The sequence below is a fragment of the Grammomys surdaster genome, unplaced genomic scaffold (assembly GCF_004785775.1).
Source record: "Grammomys surdaster isolate TR1022 unplaced genomic scaffold, NIH_TR_1.0 751, whole genome shotgun sequence".
NCBI classification, from domain to species: Eukaryota; Metazoa; Chordata; class Mammalia; order Rodentia; family Muridae; genus Grammomys; species Grammomys surdaster.
The window spans coordinates 2,067,212-2,092,863 of NW_021605170.1; the positions used below are offsets into that span (position 1 = coordinate 2,067,212).

The 25,652-nt window shown below is 38.4% G+C and overlaps 1 protein-coding gene across 1 annotated transcript in view; it reads left to right on the forward strand.

Moving 5' to 3' along the window:
* The window catches only part of Hfm1 (helicase for meiosis 1), a 77,362-nt gene that overhangs the window by 34,511 nt on the left and 17,199 nt on the right, over positions 1–25,652 (forward strand). The window contains exons 19-30 of the mRNA XM_028782420.1: positions 1,467–1,514; positions 5,382–5,462; positions 8,709–8,800; positions 10,404–10,510; positions 10,594–10,641; positions 13,355–13,452; positions 13,534–13,665; positions 17,941–18,026; positions 18,580–18,663; positions 18,791–18,948; positions 20,451–20,554; positions 20,944–21,090. Coding sequence (XP_028638253.1) covers positions 1,467–1,514; positions 5,382–5,462; positions 8,709–8,800; positions 10,404–10,510; positions 10,594–10,641; positions 13,355–13,452; positions 13,534–13,665; positions 17,941–18,026; positions 18,580–18,663; positions 18,791–18,948; positions 20,451–20,554; positions 20,944–21,090 — 1,185 coding nt within the window. The remainder of the gene's footprint in view (positions 1–1,466; positions 1,515–5,381; positions 5,463–8,708; positions 8,801–10,403; positions 10,511–10,593; positions 10,642–13,354; positions 13,453–13,533; positions 13,666–17,940; positions 18,027–18,579; positions 18,664–18,790; positions 18,949–20,450; positions 20,555–20,943; positions 21,091–25,652) is intronic.

Below are 25,652 nucleotides of genomic sequence, written 5' to 3' on the forward strand. Positions count from 1 at the left end.
CAAACACTTAGGCTGGTTCAGTTTCTTTCTTTTATGAGGAATGGAGCAGTGTACATGGCTGGGCATGCGAGCCTGTGGAGTATGCTGGCTAAGTGTCCCTTGGTTACTTACCTAGGAGTAGTAAAGCTGAGCAGTGACATCATTCTATTCTTAAAATAATACTTAAGGACTTATTTTACTTGTTTATTTGTGTATGTATGTCTGTGTGAGTATACACATAAAAACCTAGGTAGCGGTGAGTGGAGTCTTGAAAAAAGCACCACATGTCCTCCTCTGTCACTTGGTGTATTCCTTTGAGGGACTGTTCCTAAGTGAACCCGCAGCTTGAGCCATCTCACCTAGTCATCCTCCTGTCTCCACTTCACTTAGAGCTAGAGTTACAGGCAGATGTGAGCTGCTGACCTGGGTGCTGGGAACCAAACTCAGACTCTGCAAGAGAAGGTGAGCTCTTAACCAGCCCCACCTAAGCAGTTCCAGTTGATGAGTTTGCTCATCTTAAAAATTACTGCTGTTATCAACAGTGCATCTGCACATGTATAAATTCACCTTCATGCTAAATTCTTAGAAATAAAGTTTCTAGGTCAGAGAGTACATTATTTGAAAATGTAGTGCCCGTTGCTAAGTTATTGTCCTTAGTGGCTTACTTGGTTGTCAGCAGTTCTTGAGAGGTATTCATATATACCCTGCAGGGTATATACTTGTATCTTTTTATCAGTGTTGTACAAAATTCATCTATGTCTCATTTTGCACTTCTTTCTCCTTCTGAGTAATTTAATTTGTAGTGAATTTTTATATTGTATTATCACAGTAAATGACAGAAATCTTAGGTATAAAATGTTAAATTATATAGGTATAAAGTAAAATTAAATACACACACATAGACACAGACACCTACATACCACAATCCAGTATGTAGGTTTTCCACAAGTATGTTCATGTTATATTGTATTTTTTGAATTTGATGTAAATGGAAGTATTTCCTTTTTTTCTTCAATTTCTTTTAATTCATAGTGTTCATGGGATTGCTTCAAATTCCTTTTTGTTATTACAGTATAGACCCAGTTGTATCAATATACTGCATTTCAGCCAGTTATTTTGTGGATGGGCATATAGATCACTTCCAAAGTTTGACTATGTACACCTGCCTCAAGTGCACTTAGCCCCACACAGACACGCAGACATGACTAAATATAATAAGACAGATCTTTAAGCTGATTCTACATGGTTCTTGCTCAATAGTTTCAGATTATTTAAAACAGTTTAAGAAAATATAATCAGTTGATATTGAAAAGATTTCAAAATAGTAGTTGTGTTCTATGAATAGTTAAGCCTTTTTGAGCTCATTAAAATGCTAATAATCTATATGAAAGATGGATGTGATTTTTTATGTAAGGTTTAAATTGAACCTGTAAAGACTAATTAAATACACTCTGATTTTTTAAATAAAAGTTTCATCACTTACACAGGTTTTGTGTCTGGATTGAACAAAGATGGAATTGAAGCAAAATTACAAGGTTAGATATATTTCTTTCATATATATATATATATATTATATATAAATTTCAATGAAAAATATCAGTTACTAAAGAAATAAGAATGTGCTTTTGTAAATTATTTTAAAAAGTAAACTTATCTAGAAAAAAATATTTATTTTTTAATGCACAAAACTTGGCATGTATAGTTTTTCTATATTTATTGATTAATTCTGTCAGAATATCTGCTTTTGTATAAAATGTTAACTTAGCTTATTTTGGTTCTGTTTTGTAAATGTTCTTCATCTCTGAAAACATTGCCAATAGATTAAACACTTTATTTTCCTTTTTTTATATTAATTTTAATTGAAATATAATCCTGGATTTATTGTGGGCTCTCATTCAAATCTGTGCAGTATTTCCCTTTCGAACTTCAACTTTAATACTTCACTACATATCTTTTAAACTATAATAATTCAAAAAGCACTTATTAGAATTAAACACTGCTGTGTCTTCATTGTGTTGAGACTTTCAGTAAAAATAAAGATTTTTTTGATCCAGTAACATTAATTTTAATTTGTTCTCTGAATAGTTATATGTGATAAATAAAAATACAGCGATAAGGATAAAGTAATAAATTATCTCACCTAAGAATAAATATGTTAGGAACGAGTTAGGACAGAGGCTGAAGGCAGGGAACTATCCTGAGGCTCTCAGCTCAGCTCCTTCAAGTCCAAATGAGCTGGGCCCACTGTGTTCTGAGCCCTGACATCTCCCTTGGAGGGAGGACACAGCACAGGGCTTGCTGTTCCAAACCTGATTGTGCTTCTTGCTCAGTAGTCTCTAAGAGCTGTACAGTAACCCCGAGAATAAAATGCAGAGTTTCACAGTGCCTATAAGACACAGCATAATAGCTTCTGCCTCTGACTCCGACTTCATTTCTTGTCTCTTTCTCCATTTTATTTCTTATCTCCAAATTGGTCCTTGTATGTTAGTTACAGTGTACCCACCATCACTGTGTTGGTTACAGCATGCTCACTGTCCCTGTGTTAGTTACAGCATGCTCACCATCACTGTGTTGGTTACAGCATGCTCACTGTCACTGTGTGAGTTACAGCATGCTCACTGTCACTGTGTTAGTTACACTGTGCTCACTGTCACTGTGTTGGTTACAGTGTGCTCACTGTCACTGTGTTGGTTACAGCATGCTCATTGTCACTGTGTTGGTTACACTGTGCTCACTGTCACTGTGTTGGTTACAGCGTGCTCACTGTCACTATGTTGGTTACAGCATGCTCACTGTCACTGTGTTAGTTACAGCGTGCTCACTGTCACTGTGTTAGTTACACGTGTTCACTGTCACTGTGTTGGTTACAGTGTGCTCACTGTCACTGTGTTGGTGACAGCATGCTCACTGTCACTGTGTTGGTTACAGCATGCTCACTGTCACTGTGTTGGTTACAGTGTGCTCACTGTCACTGTGTTAGTTACAGCGTGCTCACTGTCACTGTGTTGGTTACAGCGTGCTCACTGTCACTGTGTTAGTTACAGCGTGCTCACTGTCACTGTGTTGGTTACAGTGTGCTCACTGTCACTGCGTTGGTGACAGCATGCTCACTGTCACTGTGTTGGTTACAGTGTGCTCACTGTGTTAGTTACAGCGTGCTCACTGTCACTGTGTTAGTTACAGCGTGCTCACTGTCACTGTGTGAGTTACAGCGTGCTCACTGACACTGTGTTAGTTACACTGTGCTCACTGTCACTGTGTTGGTTACAGCATGCTCACTGTCACTGTGTTGGTTACAGCATGCTCACTGTCACTGTGTTAGTTACAGCATGCTCACTGTCACTGTGTTGGTTACAGTGTGCTCACTGTCACTGTGTTAGTTACAGCATGCTCACTGTCACTGTGTTAGTTACACTGTGTTCACTGTCACTGTGTTGGTTACAGTGTGCTCACTGTCACTGTGTTGGTTACAGCATGCTCACTGTCACTGTGTTGGTTACAGTGTGCTCACTGTGTTAGTTACAGCGTGCTCATTGTCACTCAGGGTCTTGTCATTGTCTCTCCTTGCTCTTGGAACATTCTCAAGTATTGTACGTGGCTTGCACCTTTATTTCATCTAAGTCTCTGTTCAAATACCCACCTGTCAGAGAGTTCTTCCTTGCTGTTTTATTTAAATCTACCTTCCCTTAAAGATGAAATGACTTTCATGTTGTAGTTTTTACTATTTTTCTTGTTCTTGGAAAAATGCCTTTATTGTGAAAATTAGGGTTATCTATATTTTATACCAAAATTTTATGGCTAAATTAGAAATGCATAAAAACCTCAGTTAAGTGCTTAAAAAACTATTATTTTTAAAAACCTTTCTCAGCTTTAGTTTTTCATAGTAGTTTCCAACACCCAAAATGTATTATTTGTGTATTGATTTTTTTCATTAAAATGCAAGTTCTTCATATATGAGGAAATGTGTACTGTCCACTGTAAACTTAAACCTTAGAGTGATGTTCAGCATAGGATAATAAAAATCTTCCCTGTTTGAATGACTGATTAGTGGATAATAAGCTAATTTTAACTTAATAGTGGGTAACTAAGGTAATTCCAAACTTTTCAAAAGCCATAATTATCAAATGCATTAAACTGTGCCAAGTTGCCTGCATGACACTATTCCTTATAAGGAGTATAAGGACTTGTATGGTTTGCTCCTCTGTTAAGAATTGGGAAGGGTGCATTGCTCACTGTGCTCTGAACCGTCTCCCTTCTGGGCTGTTGCACTGGGCAGTGAGGATAGTAAGCAGTAGGGTAGGGTATGATTGGAAGGCATTCACTAGTTCCTGTCAGTTACTTGCATGAATTAGAATTGTTTCAGAGGTTTCTGAAGGCACACATGGCAGCCTTTCCAGAGAAACAGAAGTAAAAAACTAAAAAGCATCAGCTAGAAAAAAAAATTTAGTGACTATTTCAATAAAGTGGCAAACAGGACAAGGAGTAAGACTGGCAAGTTTGAGAACAAATCTCATAGAACTCTTTGACTCTATACTTTGGAAGCAAGAGAATGGGCAGTAAGTGATGTCCATGAATCTTGTACAAACCTTATTAGGGCAAGTACAAGGAATTAGGGTGGCAAAGAGGAAGCAGTAATGACCCCTCTGCTGAGGGCATCTGCAGTCCCCTCAAGCCACACAGAAGTATAGAGAGCAGCAAATGGCTAAAATACACACCTCTGGGTGGAGAGTTAAGATGTTAATGGCACATGTGAAGTTGTATGTGGAACTACATGCCCTGGGCTCCACTATGCACGTGAGGCAGAGGGTCCAGCCCCCTGTAAAGCCAGGCAGTGGAGCTCTTATACTTTCTTCCCACTCCAGCCTGTTTCCTCCTTGGGAATGGATCTTTACTGAGTAAATTCTGTCACTTTTCTGGATCCTATCTGCATGTCTGTCCATTTTCTTGATCTGAACTCATCAAGAAGAGCCCTTTGAATTCTGGAGTCAGCCAGTGTCATTTTGTGCTATTATATGTGTGATAAAAGTTTAAAAGAAAAACAATGCTATAATGGAGAAGAGATAACAAAACAGTTCCTTAGACCTGGAACAAGTAATTCAGCCTCAATTCTTTAGTTTCCCAATGTGTATATGTAAGCCATATTCTTGCATGTTTTATTATTTTTTTGAGAATTAATGAAAGTAATACATATATATCATTTCAAATGTCCCAAGTGCTGAATGGTATTTAACATATTAATTGGATGTTATGTTTCCCGAGTTTTTTTCTTGCTATTTAAAAGACTCCAGTTCTTCCAGAACAATTATGCTGTAGCAGACATCTTCAATATATTTAATAGTAAATTTTTATTTTCATTGATTCCTTTTTTACTAAACTTAAAAATGTTTTCTGTAACTGAACAGAATTATGTTTGAAGAATCTTAAAGATTTATCATCACTAGACCTGATAAAGATGGATGAAGACATTAATTTTAAGCCAACAGGTATTATTCCTTATGGTGTCACTGAATTTAACACTTGCTTACTGAGACTAAAATTTTGTTTTAGTAAAATTTAAGCAATGGTAAAACAAAGTTGCGGTCTTGTTTTCCGTAGAGTGCCATCATTTATAGCTATAAGGCATCGGTCTCTTTTCTGTTAAACACATCTGGTAAATGAGCAGGTAACATGCTTTCTTTCTCAGCATCAATGGCTGCCACCTGATTGTTTTCTTCTGGACACTGCTCTGTTAGTTCTGCTTTTAAATAGGAGCCCCCTTGACTTTTCTTCTTACTATAGACTTCAGACTTTGGATCTCTGTTTCCAGTTTCACTTCTTGTGAAATACAGTTTAGCTTCACAGATGCAGCTATAAATACTGTGTAAATTCATCAAGAATTGCAGTCTTGTGTGTTGGCAGCAGCAAAGCTAGAAAGGACACATGGCAGTGAGCTCTCTCAGCCCTCTGCTCAGGTGAAGCAGTATTATCGGCTTCCACTATAGAAGAGAGAGAGCATCAGGATGAGTCAGGATGGAAGGAAGGTAATAAGAAACAGTCTTTATATGAGCTTAGGCATGGGCGTTAAGGAAAGAGACAAATACTTAAGTTCTTTGAAGATTGGTTGGTCTGTTGATCTGTCTGTCTGTCTATCTAGTTCTTTTCAAGACAGGATTTCTGTGTAGTGAACTTGCTCTATAGATCATTCTGGCCTTGAACTCATAGAGATCTGCCTACCTCTGCCTCCTGAGTGCTGGGATCAAAGGCCACTACCACCCAGCTCGTTGAGGATTTATAAACGATAGCTGTATTTCTGTTAACTATTTTGGTTGACTTTAGCAGAATGCTATTTTATAATTATTTAGACTGCCATTAATATAGGTAGCAATTCCTAAATGGTATTTCCAATTCTTTGAGTTTAAAAAAAAATGTTTTGTTTTGCTTTGAGATGGTCTCATTCTGTACCCGTTGCTGGCCTTGCACTAAAGATGATCCTCCTGCCTTAGCCTTCAGAGTGCTAGAGTCACAAGTGTGTGCCATCACATTTCAATTATTTTTTTATGATCTTCTTGTTCTTTCATGTTACTAATATTTTATCTTCTAGAGTTTATTATTTTGTATGTAAATTATATCTATATATTCTAATATTTCTGCTTCATATAGTTTTTGTTTTTTAATTTGTGGTCACAATACTCAGATATTTGGCTAGTATTATCTATTAGCTTATCAATGTTTTTCCTATTTTAAGAAAGATTAATCATTTGAAAACAGCTGGTATCTGTAAGAAGCTTGGCAGTAATTAAATTGGGATGTAGATTATGTAAGAAGGAAGGAAGGAAAGAAGAAGGAAGGAAGGGAGGAAGGAAGGAAGGGAGGGAGGGAGGGAGGGAGGGAGGGAGGAAGGAAGGAAGGAAGGAAGGAAGGAAGGAAGGAAGGGGAAAGAATGAGGAGGGCAAATCTGAGCATCCATTGTAAGCCTAGGTGTACTTGACAGGAGTGATGGGGAAGCACGTTGGACATGAAGTTGCCTGTGGGCAGGCTCTTGCCTGCATGCCCACACTAGCTTGCTGTCATTTCATTGGCTGGGAGGGCCTTATGAAAGTGGGGTTCTGTGTTCATTTCACGGTGATGGATTGATTCGGAGTAAGTACCAATGGAGTCGTTGGCTGGGGTGTTTCTTACAGTAGGGAATCTGAGGGCTGCCTTCTCACAGCTTCCCTGTCTCTGCTTCACAAACTCAGCCTTAATGGCCTTCTAGGTGCAGTACTCTGGATTTATCAGTTGATGACTATATTGGCAGCGAGTCACTTTGCATTCCTGTTCACTTGTAAGTCCTTTTTCCCCCCAGTTTGGTTCCATATTTTGACTTTGGATCATTTTCCTTATGGTTTTTTTTTTCTCTAGAATATTATTTCTTACCTAAGAAACTTCATTCCTAATAATAAATCAACAAATGCTAAGTGCTTTCTTAAATTTTTAAATATTTTGTGGGGTAGGGAAATATTTTATATTAAGTTTTAAACAGAAGGTGAAAGGACTGTTTTTAAATTTATTCCCCAAATAACAATATTCTTGTGGTTTACATTGCACACTGTTCTTTCAGAAGCTCCTCCTGACACACTGCATTACTGCATTCTCATTGAACACACTCAGCAGGCTCCTGCTTGCGACAGTGACTCGAGCTGACCTAGCTCCTTCCCAGGCTCTCTTAGTTAATTCTGTCCATTTCATCACATTCTTAATGCTGCTGCCTCTGTTGGCATGCCAGACCTAGTCTCTTCTTCAGGAAACATGGTTCATAGATAAATGCCAGCTGCTCCCTTGAGACCCAGCATGCCATTTCGTTCTTCCCGGCTGTTTTCTATGTATGTTTCTTAGGACTGGACTATTTTGGATGCCTTTGGACAAGTACTAATTAGACCCAGCAACCTCTGAAGCGAATTCATTCCATCCTGCTTCACTTCCACTGCTTCACTTATCCCCTCTTCCCAGCCACCCTGCTAGTCTATTTTCAAAACAATTTATTTTGAAACTCCAATTTAACTAAAAATTGCTCAAGAATTATGTGCTCCTATTCATCTTACAAATCATATCAAGTTCTGAGCCAAGCCTTTGAATAGAAGCTCCTCGAGGCTGCTGTAGCTTGTCATTCATCATTTCTTAATTTTAAAAGTATTGGGCACCACAGCCAAATTTTAGGTGTGTACCTTTATCACCCTAGTACATGGAGAAATATGCACACAATCTTCTAAGTGAGTGGTGCTCAGACCAGGGAGGCTGAAGGGGCTCATGAGCATCAAGCTCTAGCTTTCTAAACTGTTCTGAAGACGGTCTTCTTTATTTCCCCATTTTCATGAATAAATTCCTGATTCTCCCCAAGGTCATAATGGCTTTGTTTCCTGTCTGCCAAGTCATATTAGCCATGTTTAAAATCTTAGTTAAAACTCATTTTTTCTATTAGGTCATCCCATACTGGCCATTCTCTTAGGTAAACTTCTTCTCAGCTTGAGCGTGTATGTAAACATTGTTGTTCAGTGGATTCTGTTCTCAGTCTTCCTGTGGTTATCTCCAGCCAGCTCTTAAGTTCCGTACATTGTGCGTTCTACATTTTGGGGGATGTTTTGTGGAGGTCATTACAAGCACACAGTACATCTTAAGTAGATGTTAAGAAAATACTTGTTAAACTTATTTCTTAAAAACCAACTTGTATTAGCTAATGTGGAAAATGTTTCTTTTTCTGTCTTTCCTAACAGAGGCAGGAAGATTAATGGCGTGGTATTATATTACATTTGAGACAGTGAAGAAGTTTTGTGCAATCAGAGGAAATGAAACTTTATCAGATTTAGTAAGTTTCATCAGAAAGTAATAATTATAGAATAAAATAATATTGGAGAGATAACTCATTTATTTATTTATTTATTTATTTATTTATTTATATTGGATATTTTATTTACATTTCAAATGTTATCCCCTTACCCCATTTCCCCCCACCACCCAGGAACTCCCTATCCCATCCCCCCTCCTCCTGCCTCTATGAGGAGGTGCCCCACCTACCCCCCATTCCCACCTCCCCACCCTCGAATTCCCCCACAATGGGCGTCCAGCCTTCATGGGACCAAGGATCCTTTCCCACTTATGCCCGACAAGGCTATCCTCCCCAACATATACAGCTGGAGCCGTGGGTCCCTCCCTGTGTGCTCCCAGGCTGGTGGTTTAGATCCTGGGAGCTCTGGTTGGGAGACAAACTCATTTATATATCTCCTATAACTTAAAATTGAATGAGCAGAAAGGAGAAATCATTTTAATGGTTATGTCTCCCTCTGATCATGAGATAGAGAATTTAACTTCTAAGAATACATTATATTTTCATTTGTATTTCTCACCAAAGCTAAGAAAATGTACATACAAATAGGTGTGGCAACTATTTTACAACTTACTTGATAATGATGACTACTTCGAGTATAGCATAATATATTAACAGAGTCTGCCATGAGTGAATGACACAACATTCATTCACACAACACGACAGCATGTTGCTGTGGTGCCCTGGGCCTGCATCCTTCTCTAAGCATAGCAGTAATGGTAGAAATAGTGTTGTGAGAGTCCAGCTGGGAAAGCTGACTCTGGAGACAATAGGAGCAATGACTAGATGGTTCTTAGAGATCAACAGTGGAACAGCTTCGCAGCTATCATAATGAACAGACCACAGGCTTCTGCTGGAAACTTGAGTATAAAGAAGAGATTGATAGAAGATATTTATTCTTATTTTTGAACCATACACTTTAATTTTAAATATCAATTAGTTACCACAGTAATTATTTTATTAAAGACTGCACAGTGAAATTCTGGTTATTATTAAGGAGTCATGTGAGCAAACTTTGATAAAGTAAAAGATTTGTATGTCCATGTAAATATTATCTTCTCAGAAATTGAGGTTAACAAATATTCAGTGTCAACACTGTGTGAGAGATTTACAACACCTAGTTCTGTCTCCCAGAGCTAGTCTACAAATCCAAATTTCTTGATGTTGAAAGCATCTTTCCATTGCTAAATCATTGGGATGGTGACTTGCAAACTACAAAAGGATGAACAGCAGCAGCAGCAGCCATGACAGGCAGAAAGAAGAACAGCATGCAATGTGCCTCTCACTGCACTGAATAGATACGTTTGCTCTTGGCCATTGTTACAATCTGAGTGATATCATTCTGATCGCTGATCACACTATCTGTCGTCACAATGTCTGGCATATAGAAGCTGTTTCTAAGTATTTGTTAGTGAATGAATCCTTAAAGAAGTAAAAAGTATAAAGCCAGCTTTAAGTTCTGCTTTGCTAACAAATAAAGCCAGGGTGTCTCTAGGCAGCACGAAAAATAAGTATATTCAGAGAAAGAGAGTAAAAAAAATTTTAGATGTGATTTGTTAAATTGACAAATGCTTAAATGTTACAGATTTCAATGATATCCAGCTGCAATGAGTTTGTAGATGTGCAGCTAAGGACAAGCGAAAAGAGAACACTGAATACTTTAAACAAAGACCCAAACCGGATAACTATCAGGTACAGAAATTACATATACTTTACGTAACTTGAGAGGTTTTATTAGTTAAATAATAAAAGTTTTCTGTGTGTCTTATTTACAGATTTCCAATGGAAGGGAGAATTAAAACAAGAGAAATGAAAGTAAACTGGTAATAAAAATTTATTTTCTGATGAACTAAAATACTACATACTGGTTTGTGATTCGTATATATGAGAGCTTTTCTTTTCTTTTCTTTTCTTTTCTTTTTTTTTTTTTGAGACAAAGTCTCCATATATAGTTGCAGCTGTTCTTAAAATTCACACTTTTTCTGCCATAGCCTCCTATGTGCTGAGATTGATTGCTGGTGTGAGCTACCATGTACAGCTTTCTCTTCAGTTTTAAGATATATTTCCTTTAATTTAAAAAAATTAATTTTTAAAAAATAATGTGTTTATAGAATAATAAAGAATCAGAATTATATGTTAAATCAATTTCCAAGAACTTTCCAACTTTATATAAACTGTGAGCCTGGGGTGTAACTCAGTGGTAGATTGCCTGCTTAGTGTGTGCCAGGCCCCGCCTTCAGCCCGATACTATGGAAGGGAAAGGAAGGGGAGGGGAGAGAAGGGAGAGAGGAGAAAAGTCAGGCAAGCAAAGAGAGAAACAAAAGAAAAATTTTAACTAAAAAAGTCACTAGTCCACAGTATATTCTGTTGAGGCAAAGCAGATGGTTAGAAAGAAAATGTGTTTATGCTAATTGGGATCTCAAATTATCATGGATGAAGTGTTCGTGAAAACAATAGGCAGCATTAGAACACAACTACTAGTGTTAATCAACAGTAACAGATTCTAGGAGAGACAGACAGTGAGAGAGAATTCCCAAGAGCACGAGTCATTGAGTGGATGGTTAGTGTCAAGAGTGGGAGTTCACGGGCAACAACTGGATTTATAGGCATATGGTAGTTAGCCTGTGACTTTTGCCCAGTTTGTAATTGAAAACGCAAGCATACTTTTCTGTGATGAGTGTTGATTTTCTGGGTATTTAAGCCTTGATATTAGGTCTTTTGATTTAAATGATGTGATTCAAAGTAAAAAGTTTCTTTGCTTTTTGTTAGATTTGCTTTCATTTTGTTTTGAGACTGGTCTCTCTGTGTAGCCTTGATTGTTCTGGAACTTATTCTGTAAACCAGGCTAGCCTTATATATACAGAGATCAGGCTGCCTCAGCCTTTGCCACCATGATGCCTGGCTAATAAAATGATTTTTTAATGTAGCCTAGTAAGGCCAGTTAACTCAGGAACTGTTTTCTTTTTATGTTAGGGAAGTTTTTTTTCCTTCCTTTAAGATATTATGTCCCAGATATTCATAATAGTCTTCTCACTGTAATTCTTCATGCAGATCTGTAGCTTGGAACAGAACTTAATGCTCTTTCTTAGTTACGTTTCTGAACCAATTCAGACAGCTTCAGAAACTGTAGACCATGTGGTCCAGTCTTGTTCTTGCGCAGATGAGATGACATTCAGACACACAGTGGCTTGGCCAAGGTGCTGCTGTGTGAGAGCTAAGCTAGACATAGAGCTCTTGACTGGGCAGTTTCTCCACATGCTCTGTTGCATCCATTTCTGTGTCAAATCAGGTCAAGATATTTTTTCAGACATCTTAAGAATACTATATTTGTATCTGAAGCACTTCTACCAAGCCTACCTTAAATTAGGTAATATATTCTTTTTCTTATGGCAATGAACTTGAAAGTTGGCAGCTTTACAGTTAATTTCACACACACACACCTATATATTGCATCTTACTTGAGTGTAGCCGAGAAAAGATGGCATGCATGTGTGCAGATGTCTTCCCCTAGTTCAAAGTTTACATGTAGGTGGTGAGCACCTGCTGATATCTGACTTCTCAACTTTCACAGCTCTCTTACATCCCTTGTTTCCTGAACTTCACATCTGATCACCAAGTAGATGTTAATCATGTTAGCTTTGAAATGTGCTGTAAGTTGTAAGCTTTTAATCCCACTCTGTCTCAGAGCTCTAGTTACTGAGTCTTCCCTCTGCAGCACTCACTACTTAACTCTCTCTAACAGGTGTCTGTTCAGTGGACTGTTAGGATGCAGTATGGAACCATACAACACTGACTAATTCTATAACCATTTGTATTGAAGCCAGTGTGGTTTGGCATGTTGAAACCAGTCCTCACTGAATCAGTACTTTACCCCAGTCATGCGTACACTCACCCCAACCAGTCCTTACTTACCTGTCATGCACCTCTCCAGAGTGTGTAGACAACACCAGAAAGTGAACTCACAGTGCATTACAGTTTAAATTTTTCTTGAGTCGAGGTCTCTTTGTGTAGCTCTGGATATCTTAGAACTCACTGTGTAGACCAGGCTGGCCTCAAACTCGTCGAGATCCACCTTTCTCTGCCTCTCTCTACCATCCTGCTTTGTTGCTGCTGGTTATGATATGGTTTCTAACAGGAAATCATGATTTTAAAAAGTGTTCTACTTACTAATAAAGCATTGTTATTAATGTAAATGTTACTCTAAAAGTAGTTCGCTCCAGTAATTTAACAAATATCCCAATGACCTTCATACAGCATTCAAAAGCACCCCATCCAGTACTTTGTCAGTTCTTTGCTAAAGATTTTGAGATTTTTGAGACATAGAGAAACTGACTTAATAAAAAAGTATAACAAGATAATGAGAAGGGAAAGGGAAAGGGAAGTCAAAAGTTATCTGCAACAATAGTGAGACCAACAGAATGTCATAGCACTGTACAGAGCAAGGCAGAGAGAGATCCTAAGCAATGCTCAGTCCATCCATGTCATGTCCTGTGTGACTGCAGTCTTTAAAGGAACTAATGAACCGTGTTTTCACAGTCTTATTCAGGCTCAGCTAGGATGCATTCCTATACAAGACTTTGCTTTGACACAAGATACCTCGAAGATTTTCAGAAATGGCTCACGAATTGCAAGATGTATGTTAAATCTTTAATGGACTTTCAACATTTTTCCAGTAAATTAATGTACTATATTTAATATTGGAAACTTTTTTTTAGGGTTGTCAGATTTTGTGGCTGCTCAGGAAAAGAAGTTTGTTGTGCTTTTAAACAGTGTGATTTTAGCTAAATGTTTTAAGTGTAAACTCTGGGAAAACTCTCAACATGTATCTAAACAGCTGGATAAAATTGGTAGGTATCAAGACAGACAGGCTGTTTGTCATTGTCTGCAATTTCTTTTTTTATTTTACTATTAATAATATTATTTTATGATGAGTGTACATTTTTAAGGAATATATGCCTTTTTAAAGTACTGCACTTGTATTTGAGAACTGGGGTTTTATTTGCTCTTACTTTCATGATCACCAGAGAGAGGGCTAATGAGGTGGCTCTGTGGGTACAGGTGCTTGCTGCCATGCCTTATGACCTGAGTTCAGTCCTTCAGAGTCACATGGTACGAAGGGAAAACCTGCTCCTCTGACCTCGACACGTGTGTTCCACACACATACACACACAAATATATAAACAAATACAAAGCAATCAGTTATTGTACATCAACTGAGTGGTAAAACCAAATACAAAAATACATGATAAATCTTGTAGCATGTAATATTAAAGACCAATCCACACTGTCACTGGCTAGGCACTGGCCAGCGGTCTCAGTCTGCTCCCAGCCTGGTACTGAGACAACATGTTTCCCTTTTGCTAAAGCCTGTCCCACCAAAGCTGGCTCTGCCTCTCCAGAGCTTCAAAATTGCAAACCCATGTTCTGCCAGGGTTACCTTTCCCTGGAGCTCAGTTGAATCGATGCAGAAGGAAAACATCAGAGAATCTTAGTTTATAATCAACAGATAACACAATCGCTGGGCACAGAACCTAGCATCCTAAATTCTCCAACTATTCTAAGTAAGAAATCTTCTAGTGGTGGCTCCTGGTGGATTCCACCACCGAACTAACAGCCACTGGTCTACATAGTGTGTACCTTGCTCCCACAGACCAAAAGGAAATTCCTTCCTCCTTCCTTCCCTCTTCCTCTCGCATACCTGGAAGTCCCAACTCCTTCTCACCCAGTGATTGACTTCTTGTATTTATTATTTTAATCAATTAGGGGAAAATTCTGCTACAAAATCTAATTTTTAAATTTTCATTTTGAAACGTGTTTTTATATTGACAATAAATTTTATTTTTGTAACTAGATGACTATGGGATATTATCTCTTCTATAATTAATTTCTTACTGTGTCCTTAATGACAAGATATAAAACTATTAAGATCAGACCCAGGGTCTTGTGTACACTAGAAGATTAATTCATTTATTTGTACCTTAATTATTTCTGTTTTCAGTAATAGCAGGATATTAGTGTCTGTCATAGCACTTCTGCAGACAGAAGGCTGTTCCTGGCTACTTTTTTTTAGGATGTAGTACAGGGCATGCCCTAAAATACTGCAACATGCCATAAAAACTGTACCCAGACTAAAGAATTCTGGTATTTTTTTTCCCAGTTTCTTATCTTTACTTTGTGACCTTACTTCCTAATAATGCCAAGATCGACAGCCTTATTTGTTTTGTGTATGTCTTGGGAACATTAAGAAGTATATATTATAGAAGCTGGTTGTGGTACAGGAGTATATTACACTCCTATAATCCCAGCACTCAGGATACAGAGGCCTAAGGACCAGGAGTTCAAGGGCAATATTTGTTATGGTAATAAGTTTAAGGACAGCCTGAACTATTAATACATGAGATCCTGTCTCAAAACAAGCCAAACAGCTGTGCATGGTGGTGCATGCCTTTAATCCTAGCACTTAGAGGCAGAGGTAGGCTAATCTCTGAGTTTGAGGCCATCTTGATTTACAAAGTGAGTTCCGGGACAGCCAGTGCTACACAGAGTAACCTTGTCTCAAAAGATCCCAAAAAACAAAACCAGAAAAACAAACAAACAAACAAACAAAAACCAAAAACACCTAGCCAAACAAAAAACTATGTGGTGGATCTTTAGGGATTGCCATTTGGTTGCTTTGAGTTTGTCTGTTTTTAAATGCTAAAGATCAGACCCAGGTCCAGACAAGCTGTACTGAGTATTCCACAACCCTTTTGTTTCTTCTGTTTTTAACGAAAACAACTCTACAGCTTAGCTATACAGGTAAGTCTGCTTTTGGGAATTTGAGATCCTCCTGTCTCAGTCTCCTGGGGGACTTTTTAAAACTCTTTTTAAAAAGAGTGCATAGTGTCAGATGCCCTAGAACTGGAGTATAGGCAGCTGTGAACTGCCCAGCATGGGTGCTGGGAACCAAACTCAGGTCCTCTGAATAGCAGTATATACTCTTAGCCAGTGAGCCTTCCCTTTAACCACAGCTTTCTTACTTTTGAACAAAGATCTGGAGCAAGATGTTTTAAATCTTTCTGTATCTCTGTCTGTCTGTCTTTGTCTCTGTCTGTCTGTCTCTCTGGCTGGCTTATTCCTAACTATATAGACCAGGCTGGCCTCAAACTCACAGAGATCTTCCTGCCTCTTCAGTGCTGGGATTAGAACTCTGAGCTGCCATGCTCTGCAAGCCCTACTTTTTAATTTCTGTGAAATTCAAAGTCAGTGGGAGTAACAGAGCTGGCCAAAAAGTTCTGGGAGCTGGGATAATGGTGGGATTCACCAGTAAAATCAAAACCAAGTAGGGATTCCTGTTGGAAAAGTTCACTGTATTGGCTGCTTATCTCATTGCTGTGTCAAAACAACAGACAATAGCAACTTAAGAAAGGAGACTATCACGACTCACGATTTGATGGATAACCAGCTTTGTAGTGGGCAAGGCCTGGCAGCAGAGTGTGTGCTGTGGCTGCTCACTTGGCATCTGCAATCAGGAAACGGGAAAGACTAATGCTGGTGCCTGGCTGGCTTGCTTTTTCCCTCCTTTGTATTCAGTGTAGGACCCTGGACCATGGGACAGTGCCACCTGCATTCAGAGTGGGTCTTCCTTCTTCAGTTAAGCCTCTCTGGAATTACCATCATGGACACACCCATAAATGTGTATCCTAGGTGTTTTGTTTTGGTTTGGGTTTTTGTATTATTTTGTGTGTTTGGGGTGGTTTGCCTGTGTGTGTCTGTGTACCATTTGCATGCAGTGCCCCCTGGAGGTAGAGGAGGGTGTTGGCTCCCCTGAGACTGGAGTTACACATAGTTGTGAGCAGCCAAGTGAGTGCTGGGGATTGAAACCTCTGGAAGAGCAGCCAGAGCTCTGCTCTCACCCACCAGGGCGACACTCAGCTCTTCCCAGGTGATTCTTGATCTAGTCAAATTCACAGTGAAGATTAGCCATCACACTGAAGGCCTAAATGTCCTAAACTAAATTTCCTGTGTTCTATAGTGACAAGCACTCAAGATTTGAAAAGGAGGTTCCATACCATTTAGAAAACAGCATGTTACAGAAAGATTTGAAGTTAGTTAAATGGCCTCTGATAAGTTTTATTCTGCTCAGGCTGCTTTTTGTGGCTTTCTAGAGTAGCGATAGCATGGGTGTCTGTTGTATTCTGTCTTTCCCAGATTTATGAAACACCTATCCGCTTTCACATAGTACTTAGCACCACTGAACATTAAAGAGGAAGTGAGCCTAGAAACCAAACCTGAAAGATTCTAAACAGAAGATAAAATTTAAGTTCATTCCAAGAATCATGAGAAACATAAGATAATAAAACTTGACTTCAATAGTGATTTAAATAAAATATAAATCAGGAATGGGTTTGAAAGAAACAAAGGAATATTAAGCAATTATTTATACTAGAAGGTATGATTCAAGAATGAATAAGAGAGACTCCTAAGAGGTAAAACACCAGATGTCTGGCACACCTTCATCAGTAATGCATATCTTAGAAAAGTAGGTCATGTTTTCAAATCACACAATTCTTAAAGTATTCGTTAAACAGGATTTGTATAAATTTATCATAAGAGGGTATGAATTTTAAATTATAGTTTCTAAAAGCATAAACAAAAAAGTATTCCAAAGCAAAAATGAACAAAATAAAGCAAATAAACAAAAGAATAGCAAATGTGACTGAGGAACACTCAGTATGAGATGAGGGGAAGGACGCTAACTGGAAGTGGTTATGTGGGTCAAGTCCACTTAGGAAGGTTGAGCCCCAGAGTCCTAGTAACTTCCCACAGGACCTACCTTCCAAATCTTCCACCTGCTCAGCACTGCCACAGTGAGGGGCAGTGACTTGGACACAGTCTTTGGAGGACATACTCAACAATGCACACACTACAGCCTTTAGATATTTGACTGGATCTTTTTAAAAGGGTTGATTTGCAACTAATTTTTGCAGCCCTGGGGATTGACACCAGGCCCTTATATGTGCTAGGTAAGTGTTCTACCACCAACCTACATCTCCAGCTAAAAGAAGGGTTTGCTAATGTAGTTGCTAAATGTTTGTTTAGGTGTCATTTAAAACAACTTAAATTTGATTAATTTCCCACAGGCATATCATTGTCAAATACCATGGTAAATTCAGGCTTGACTTCTTTTAAAAAAATAGAAGAAGCAAATGCAAGAGAACTTGAACTGGTATGTAGTATTCTTTGTTCCCAGCATTACTGAATTCTATTTAAATTCCAAACCCCAGTGTGTAATGTCTTCATTTCTATTAAAAACTATTTGTTTGGATGTGAGAGATGGCTCAGTCAGTAAAATTCATGCTACACAAGCCTGAGGATCCAAGTTCAGAGCCCAGCACCCATGTCAGAAACTAAACTCAGAATCACATGCATATACCTTCAGCTCTTAGGAGGTGAAAGCAGGAAGATCTGGGTGTGGTGGTCTTGTGGTCCTGTGCAGTCATTGGGTACCAGGTGCCACTTGTCTCCTAAGAAAAGGTGGGGAGTAACTGAGGAAGACACCCAGTGTTAGTCTCTTGTATCCTCACCATGAGCAGACACATATATGTACACACATGACCATATATAGCACACACAAAAATAGTTTCTTATTCATAGTCATAAGTATTTCAATTACAGAGGTTTGTGGTGAGAAACCTTATTAAACCTGTGAAGTCTAAGAAATATTTCAGTAAGAGTTTTAAGTGTTTGTGATAAGAGTATAATGATGTAAATATGTTTAGATTTTAAATAGACACCCGCCATTCGGGACCCAGATAAAAGAAGCTGTGATGTATCTGCCAAAGTATGAGCTTCAGGTAGAGCAGGTGAATATTCTCTTCCTTAAGTATTTTGACTGTCTTTAAAAATAAAGCTTTCCATTACTACAATTGAAGCAGAGTATGAATAATGAGATTACTCTAAAGCATTTAATACTTATTCTGTTTTTTGAAGATTGCAAGATACAGTGATACCAAGGCAGAGATACTGGTGACCATTATATTAAGAAACTTTGAGCAGCTGCAGACTAAAAGAACAGCACCAGACTTTCACTATGCCTCCTTAATCATAGGTGATGCAGATAACCAGGTCATTTTTAAGCACAAAATTATGTGAGTAATTGTGAAATAGCTACTTGACTTCATTTTTAAATATATTGTACATGAAATTATTACTAGAAGATACAGTAATTAGATCACCACTAATCAATTACAGTTTCCTGATGTAACAGTGTGGCACATTTTCCCCAAGAAAAGGAAGAATAATACTAACTTTGAATGTGTTACTTTAGGTCATTCTATTTAGAATTAAATGAAGAAATTATAAAGTCTGTCACCATGGAAGGATTTGTAACAAGATGGACTCTGGGGCCTTTCTGATTCTGCTGCATTTCATCCTTTATGGCCTTACTATTCCTTGAATGCAGTCTTCTACTCAACTCAGAATATAATCCTTCTTTTCAAATTAACATGTAAACAGCCACTGTAACTCAATTACAGTATTAAAGCATTATTCCATTACAGAATAGAGGCAATCAGATCAACCGTATAGGAAAGACCCTTCTACATACCTCATCCTCTAGTGTGCCGTTTCATCATTTTCTCTTCAGCTGTTGTTAGATACTGTTTTTTCCCCTCAGAATGTCATAAGTAAGCTCTAAAGGTAGTAATTTGTGTGGTTGCTAGCCCTCTTTTAGTACTTGGTAGGCTCCAAATACTGAATGGCTTAGTATTTTTATGAGATAGATGCATCATAATTCACATTTTTTAGAGGAGAACATTGAGACAAAGGTTTCAGTCACATATGCCAGCAACTAGTAACTAGTTGACAACAAAGTCTAGATTGACCCTAAGTGTTCTCATGTCAAAGCCTGCACTCACTGCTACTACAGTACTAAGTTCAGGAATGGCAGAGACTCTAAATCCCTGCCCTCCTAGTTGTCAGGATACAGGAGGACGCCTGCAAGATCTCTAAAGAAGCTGGGCAACAGGACGGTCTTCTCACAGTAACTGCCCTTCTCCAACTACCCCGGCACACTTAGAACATGCCATTCTACAAATCTTTATTTCTGGAGACTATGAGAATGAATTCAGTTCAATAGTAAGCTTTTTCTTGTTTGTCTATGCCAATATCAGATACAAACTATTTCAAATTCCATTTAAAAGATTGTTGAAGTTATTGTACACAATCACACTTAAGTTGTATTGATTCAGAAGCAACTCATGTCTTACTGATAACAACTATATATTTCTATTTGGACTCAAATGAGTCAGTACAACTTGGGATAAATTATTGGTAAAATAATTTGAGTCGAGGTAGTTCCACTCTCATTTGTGGTCAAACATGCCTATAATCCCAGCACTTGGGAGGTGGAGGCAGGAGGATCAGGAGTTTGAGGTCATTCTTAGTTACATAGCAAGTTTGAGGACAGAAACAAACAAACAAAAAATCTTCACTGATACATTGTTCTTCCTCTCAGAATTTGATGAAACTAGTTTTCAGTAATTTTCTACTACTATTCAGGACCTATCCTAAGAAAAACTAGTCCTTGAAATCAATATGCTAGTTCATCTAGTGTTTGGATCATGTTAAATTATACATTACTGTTTTTCAGGGATTCTGTCTTGTTAAAAAGTGGAAATTGGGTTAAAAAAATTGATGTGAAGAGAGCTCTTACATCAGAAGATCTCAGCATAAATCTAATTAGTTCTGATTATGGTAAGTTAGTTGAAATAATGGAGATAGCAATATAAAAGTGTGACAGCATTTAATTATTTCCTTTATGCTAGCTGGTACAGAATAATGATATACTTACTATGAATAAACATTGAGGATAACTTCATATACGTAGCATAATTCAGTTTTTTTGTTTACTAATAAACCATCGTTTTCTAAGACAGTTAAATTTCAGTTATAGAATTTTAACTTTTATTAAGATAGATGTGCACTTTTTCATTTGTCATATTTTAATCTTTTCAAAACATTTTAATTTTCTGTATTCCTTAGCTCTAGTGCTATACCCATATGAGATATGAAAAGAAATAGCTGTGTGGAAGGACTTAGTGTGATTTTAATAAGCATTTGCATATATCTTTTTTTCTTTTCAGTTGGTCTTGACATTCACCAGAAATTTACAGTCTTTTATTTAGGACCCAGGAAGTTTTTAAGTCAAACAGTTATAAAAAGAAGCTCAGAATCAGGTATTTCTCATTCTGAATACTCAGATAGAGCTACTGCAGCAGGATCCAGTAAAGGTAAATAGCACTATTCATTTCTGCTTTCTATTAAAACATCGATATGACCAGAGAGGAGTGTTACTACAGGATAATTTCATTCAAATTGTTGCTCTCTTGAATTTCATATAATAATGACAACATATTGTACTAATAACATATGCTAGGAATTCTCTCTTATTATTCATATTTCTCAAAATAAGGGGATAATTGGGAACAGATAATTTGGTCAGTTTTTATACACATTATTCCTCTTCATGTGCACTTCACTGCTAGGACCATTGTCTAGAGAAGAACAGCAATGTGTGGGAATCCACAGACCTGATAAAGCAGAGCCGAGTGGAAGTGAACTTTTTATTTAACTTTCTATCATGAGTAATTTTTAAGCATACACTGATGTAGACAGAAGTGTGTGATGAGCCTAGTGGTACTCACTAGCTACCTTAAACAAGAATCAACTCATAACTTTTTTACTATGTACCTAGTAACTTGTTTCAGTTTTCTGCTTTTATATTCTGAAACAAGATTGTAAGTAAGTCTGTAAACAATAAATTTTTTAAAGCTATACTTAACACACAAAACTAATGTCATGCATTAATTACTAAGTTGATGTTGGAATTACTGTCTCATATGCTATATAAGGTATATACTTCTATACATCTTGGTATTACTGAGGCGTACCAGGTTAGCTCCTAATCCTTTTGGCTTGCCTCTAGTCATTTCAGCTCTACTTCTTGTGCTCTGCTTTGGTTCCTCTGTTTGCTGGCTGAATATCGCTCTGTCTTAGGTAGGGTTTTACTGCTGTGAACAGGCATCATGACCAAAACAACTCTTATAAAGGACAACATTTAATTGGGGCTGGCTTCCAGGTTCAGAGGGTCAGTCCATTATCATCAAGGTGAGAGCATGGCAGCATCCAGGTAGGCACAGTGCAGGAGGAGCTGAGAGTTCTACATTTTCATCTGAAGCCTGCTAGCAGAATACTCCCTTCCAGGGATCTAGAATGAGGATCTTAAAGCCCACACCTACAGTGACACACCTACTCCAACAGAGCCAAACTGCCACTCCTTGGGCCAAGCTTATACAAACCATCGTACCCACCTCTGATTTCTCTGTCTGGAAGATCCATCCTTTGCTTCCTGCCCAGCTATTGGCCATCAGCTCTTTATTACAGCCAATCAGATACAATTCTAGACTGCCTTAGGCAGGTGAGGAAGAACAAGTATTTACAGAATATGAGACAGGTGATGGGCCATAGGATTAACAATACCAAGATTCTGCCAGCACTTAGTTCTCTGCTGGAACAGAATTAACAATTGAGTATGCAGAGACACACATTCGCACAGTGTACCCCAACGTAGACTGAATCTTGGGGCCCACAGTTTTCTGAAATAAACAGTAATAACATCAAAGGTCACATGGGTCCTGACAGTGATAGTAGGAGACTCCCTACCTCACTGTCACAGGTCACATGGGTCCTGACACAGTAATAGCAGACTTACTACCTCCTGTCATGTCTGCAGAGGCCATTCAAACTAAAACACAGCCAAGGAGCTTCAGAACGAATTACACCACCCGTCAACAGCACTTAAGAGATAGCTAAACAATATTTCATCAATAGGTAGAACATACACTCCTCACTACTGACAAAACCGTGGACTCCTGCCCTGAAATACTGGGACTCCCCAGAATTCCTGTCAAGTTTCTAGACCTCAGTTTATTTCTGCTAAGGGGAGCATAGTTGCATACAGTGTGGTGGTGCACCACCTTGTGGCCACTTTTCAAAACATAACTCTCGAAAGTCTTCAATGAAGAGACTTTATGACAAAAGAACAATTTACAAGGCATTTCCTCCTAGTCATTTCATCTCCTAAATAGTAGGTTTTCTCTAAATGAGTTAAATGAACCCTTTAGGGTAGAATCAGCACAGCTACCATAACTCTAGAGGCAGAGTGCTTGAGAGAAAAGGCTCTGGAAGTTGACTACAGAGATTAGAATCTCCCAATTTTCTGTATATTGAGCCCATAGTTTGAGCATGTAGTCTGCATCTGCTAAGACTTAAGTTTCTCACATGCACAGTAGTAGAAGACAGCTAAAGATGACCAGATAGTTGAGGAAAATGTGGAGCATGTAAAACCCTCAAAGTAAACAAAAGTGGATAAAAGACCAATCAATGGGACAATCCTAGAACGTAATAAACATAATAGCAGCCTCCTGGAAATTAAGCATCAATCTGCACTGTAACGTGTAATAATAGGCCATAGACGAAAGGACAGGACTAGTCACAGCGAAGGCAAGTCTGTGATTAGATGCACACGCTGGGGACAAAGTGCAGTCTAAATGACCCCAGGATCCACGAGCTAGGGGAAAGCCAATTCCAGAAAGTTGTTCTTTGGCTACACACACACACACACACACACACACACACACACACACACAAATAAACAAATTTTTGGTTTTTTTGAGACAGGGTTTGTATGTATGTTGGGGGCGGGGGGGAATAGCTGTCCTGGGACTCATTATATAGACCAGGTTAGCCTGGAACTCAGAGATCCTCTGTCTCTGCCTCCAGAGTGCTGTACTACCACACCTGGCCTTAACACTTTTTATTTTAAAAATAGACTTTTTTTTTTACAGTATAGTAGACATCTGTATTAGCCAGAAGATGGGGATGTTCCATTATTTTTGTAGTTCTTGACATTTTCTTATCTCTAGTTTCAGAAATAATTACACAGAAATTTTTTTCTATCTTTCACTGTGGTTACAAAATGACTTTATCTGAATGCTGCTTGTATTTTCCAAGTCATGTTCAGTTGAGAATACTGGAGTACAACTATTTACTTTCAGATGCCAGGGATTTATTATTATTATTATTAATACTTTATTGGCACTTGTATGTGATGGTTAATCTTCACTGTGAATTTGACTGGATTACAATCACATAGAAAACACACTTTTGGTCTCGGGAAGTGTATGTGCTCAGTATTCGGGTATGCGCACGTGAATGCAGGTGCCCACAGAGGACAGAGGCATTGAGTCTCCTTGGAGTGAGAATTACAGGCTGTTGTGAGTCACTCTGGCTTCTGTGAGCTTGGGTCCTCTGAGAGACAGTGCATGCTCTTAACCTCTGAGCTGTCTGTCTCCGGTTGTCGGACATTTTGTTACAGCATCAAGACAAGTGATTAATGCAGTGCTATACAGATTTTGTCGCTGTGACACCTGAAACAGTTTAACTGAGGAAGGATTTATTTCAGCTCAGCAGCTTTAGCTCCTGCTAGCTAGCTGCAGTGGTTCTGGGCTTGTGGTGATGGAGTGAGCCCTAGGGTCAGGGTGTGGGAGGGCAGAGCTGCTTATCGATGACATCTAGGAGCAGACAGAAACAAGTAGAAATCAGTAGAAGATAAGGCCTTCAGAGTGATTCCTCTGAAAGCTTACGGAGCTAAGACCCCATGTCCTAGCACCATCCTGGATGGATTAGTCCACAGAGGACAAGAGCCTGCATGCATCAGTCACCAGTCAGGGACCAACACCTGAGCCTTGAGGGGACATTTCATATCCAAACCATAGAGTACCTAACATGCCAACCATCTCAAAGAGATCAGATGCCTGCCTTTGTAGTAAGAAGCCTCACCCATTTCTCCAGACTGCTACAGATAGACTTTAAGTGTCTAGTTGTGCCATGACTTGAGAGGATTGAACAAGGACACTGAAAACAAACAGGCCAAGGAAGGTTGTAAAGGTTTTCAATGTTCTACAGTATTCCAGGTCACCTAACATTTGTGTTCCAGCAGAAAGCAGGCAGGGATTGGTTCCCACAGTCTTTGACTACAGTCACCTCTATCTGGAATATGTTCTCCTTGTCCCCTGCCTGTTTACAGACCCTTCTATCCTATAAGGACAATTAAAATATTCTCTCCTCCTCAATGCTACTAGTCAGAAATAAGACCAAGAAAAATATACTAAAACATAGTAAATGAGGCAGGCCTGTTAGCAGTTCTAGTTGGGGAACTGAGGCAGGAGGCTTAGAAATTCAAGGCCAGCACAGGCAACTTAGATGAATTTTCAAAACAAAAGGTAGGAAAAGCAGGCTGGGGTACAGCTCAGTGGTAGGCTGCTTACTTAGCATGTACAGAACCTCTGCTCAATCCCTAGTACAATAATAATACAGAAAACCCACATATGCTCAGCTATTAACTTTATATACTTATATATAATTATTTTATATTATTAATTAATTTATATCAATATAATATGTATGATTAATAAATTATATATGTGGATACATTTGTTACAGCTTAGAGACACCAAGCTGGAAGTATTCTTTGCTTTCTTTGAATTCTTGTAGCAAATTTTATGTTCCTAAAATATTTGTTTATAATTCACTAAGTTTATATGACGTCCTATTTAATAACCACTCAGGATGCCCTCAAAATGCTGTGAGAATCGCTTGTTTCCAAATGCTCAGTCTTAAGTACAGAACAAAGTTTAAAATCCGTGTCTTCATTCTTACTTCCATAAGCATAAAATCTATTGTCGATACTCTGCTGTATTTGGTTGTACTTACATTAGAGGAGTTGAAAGCA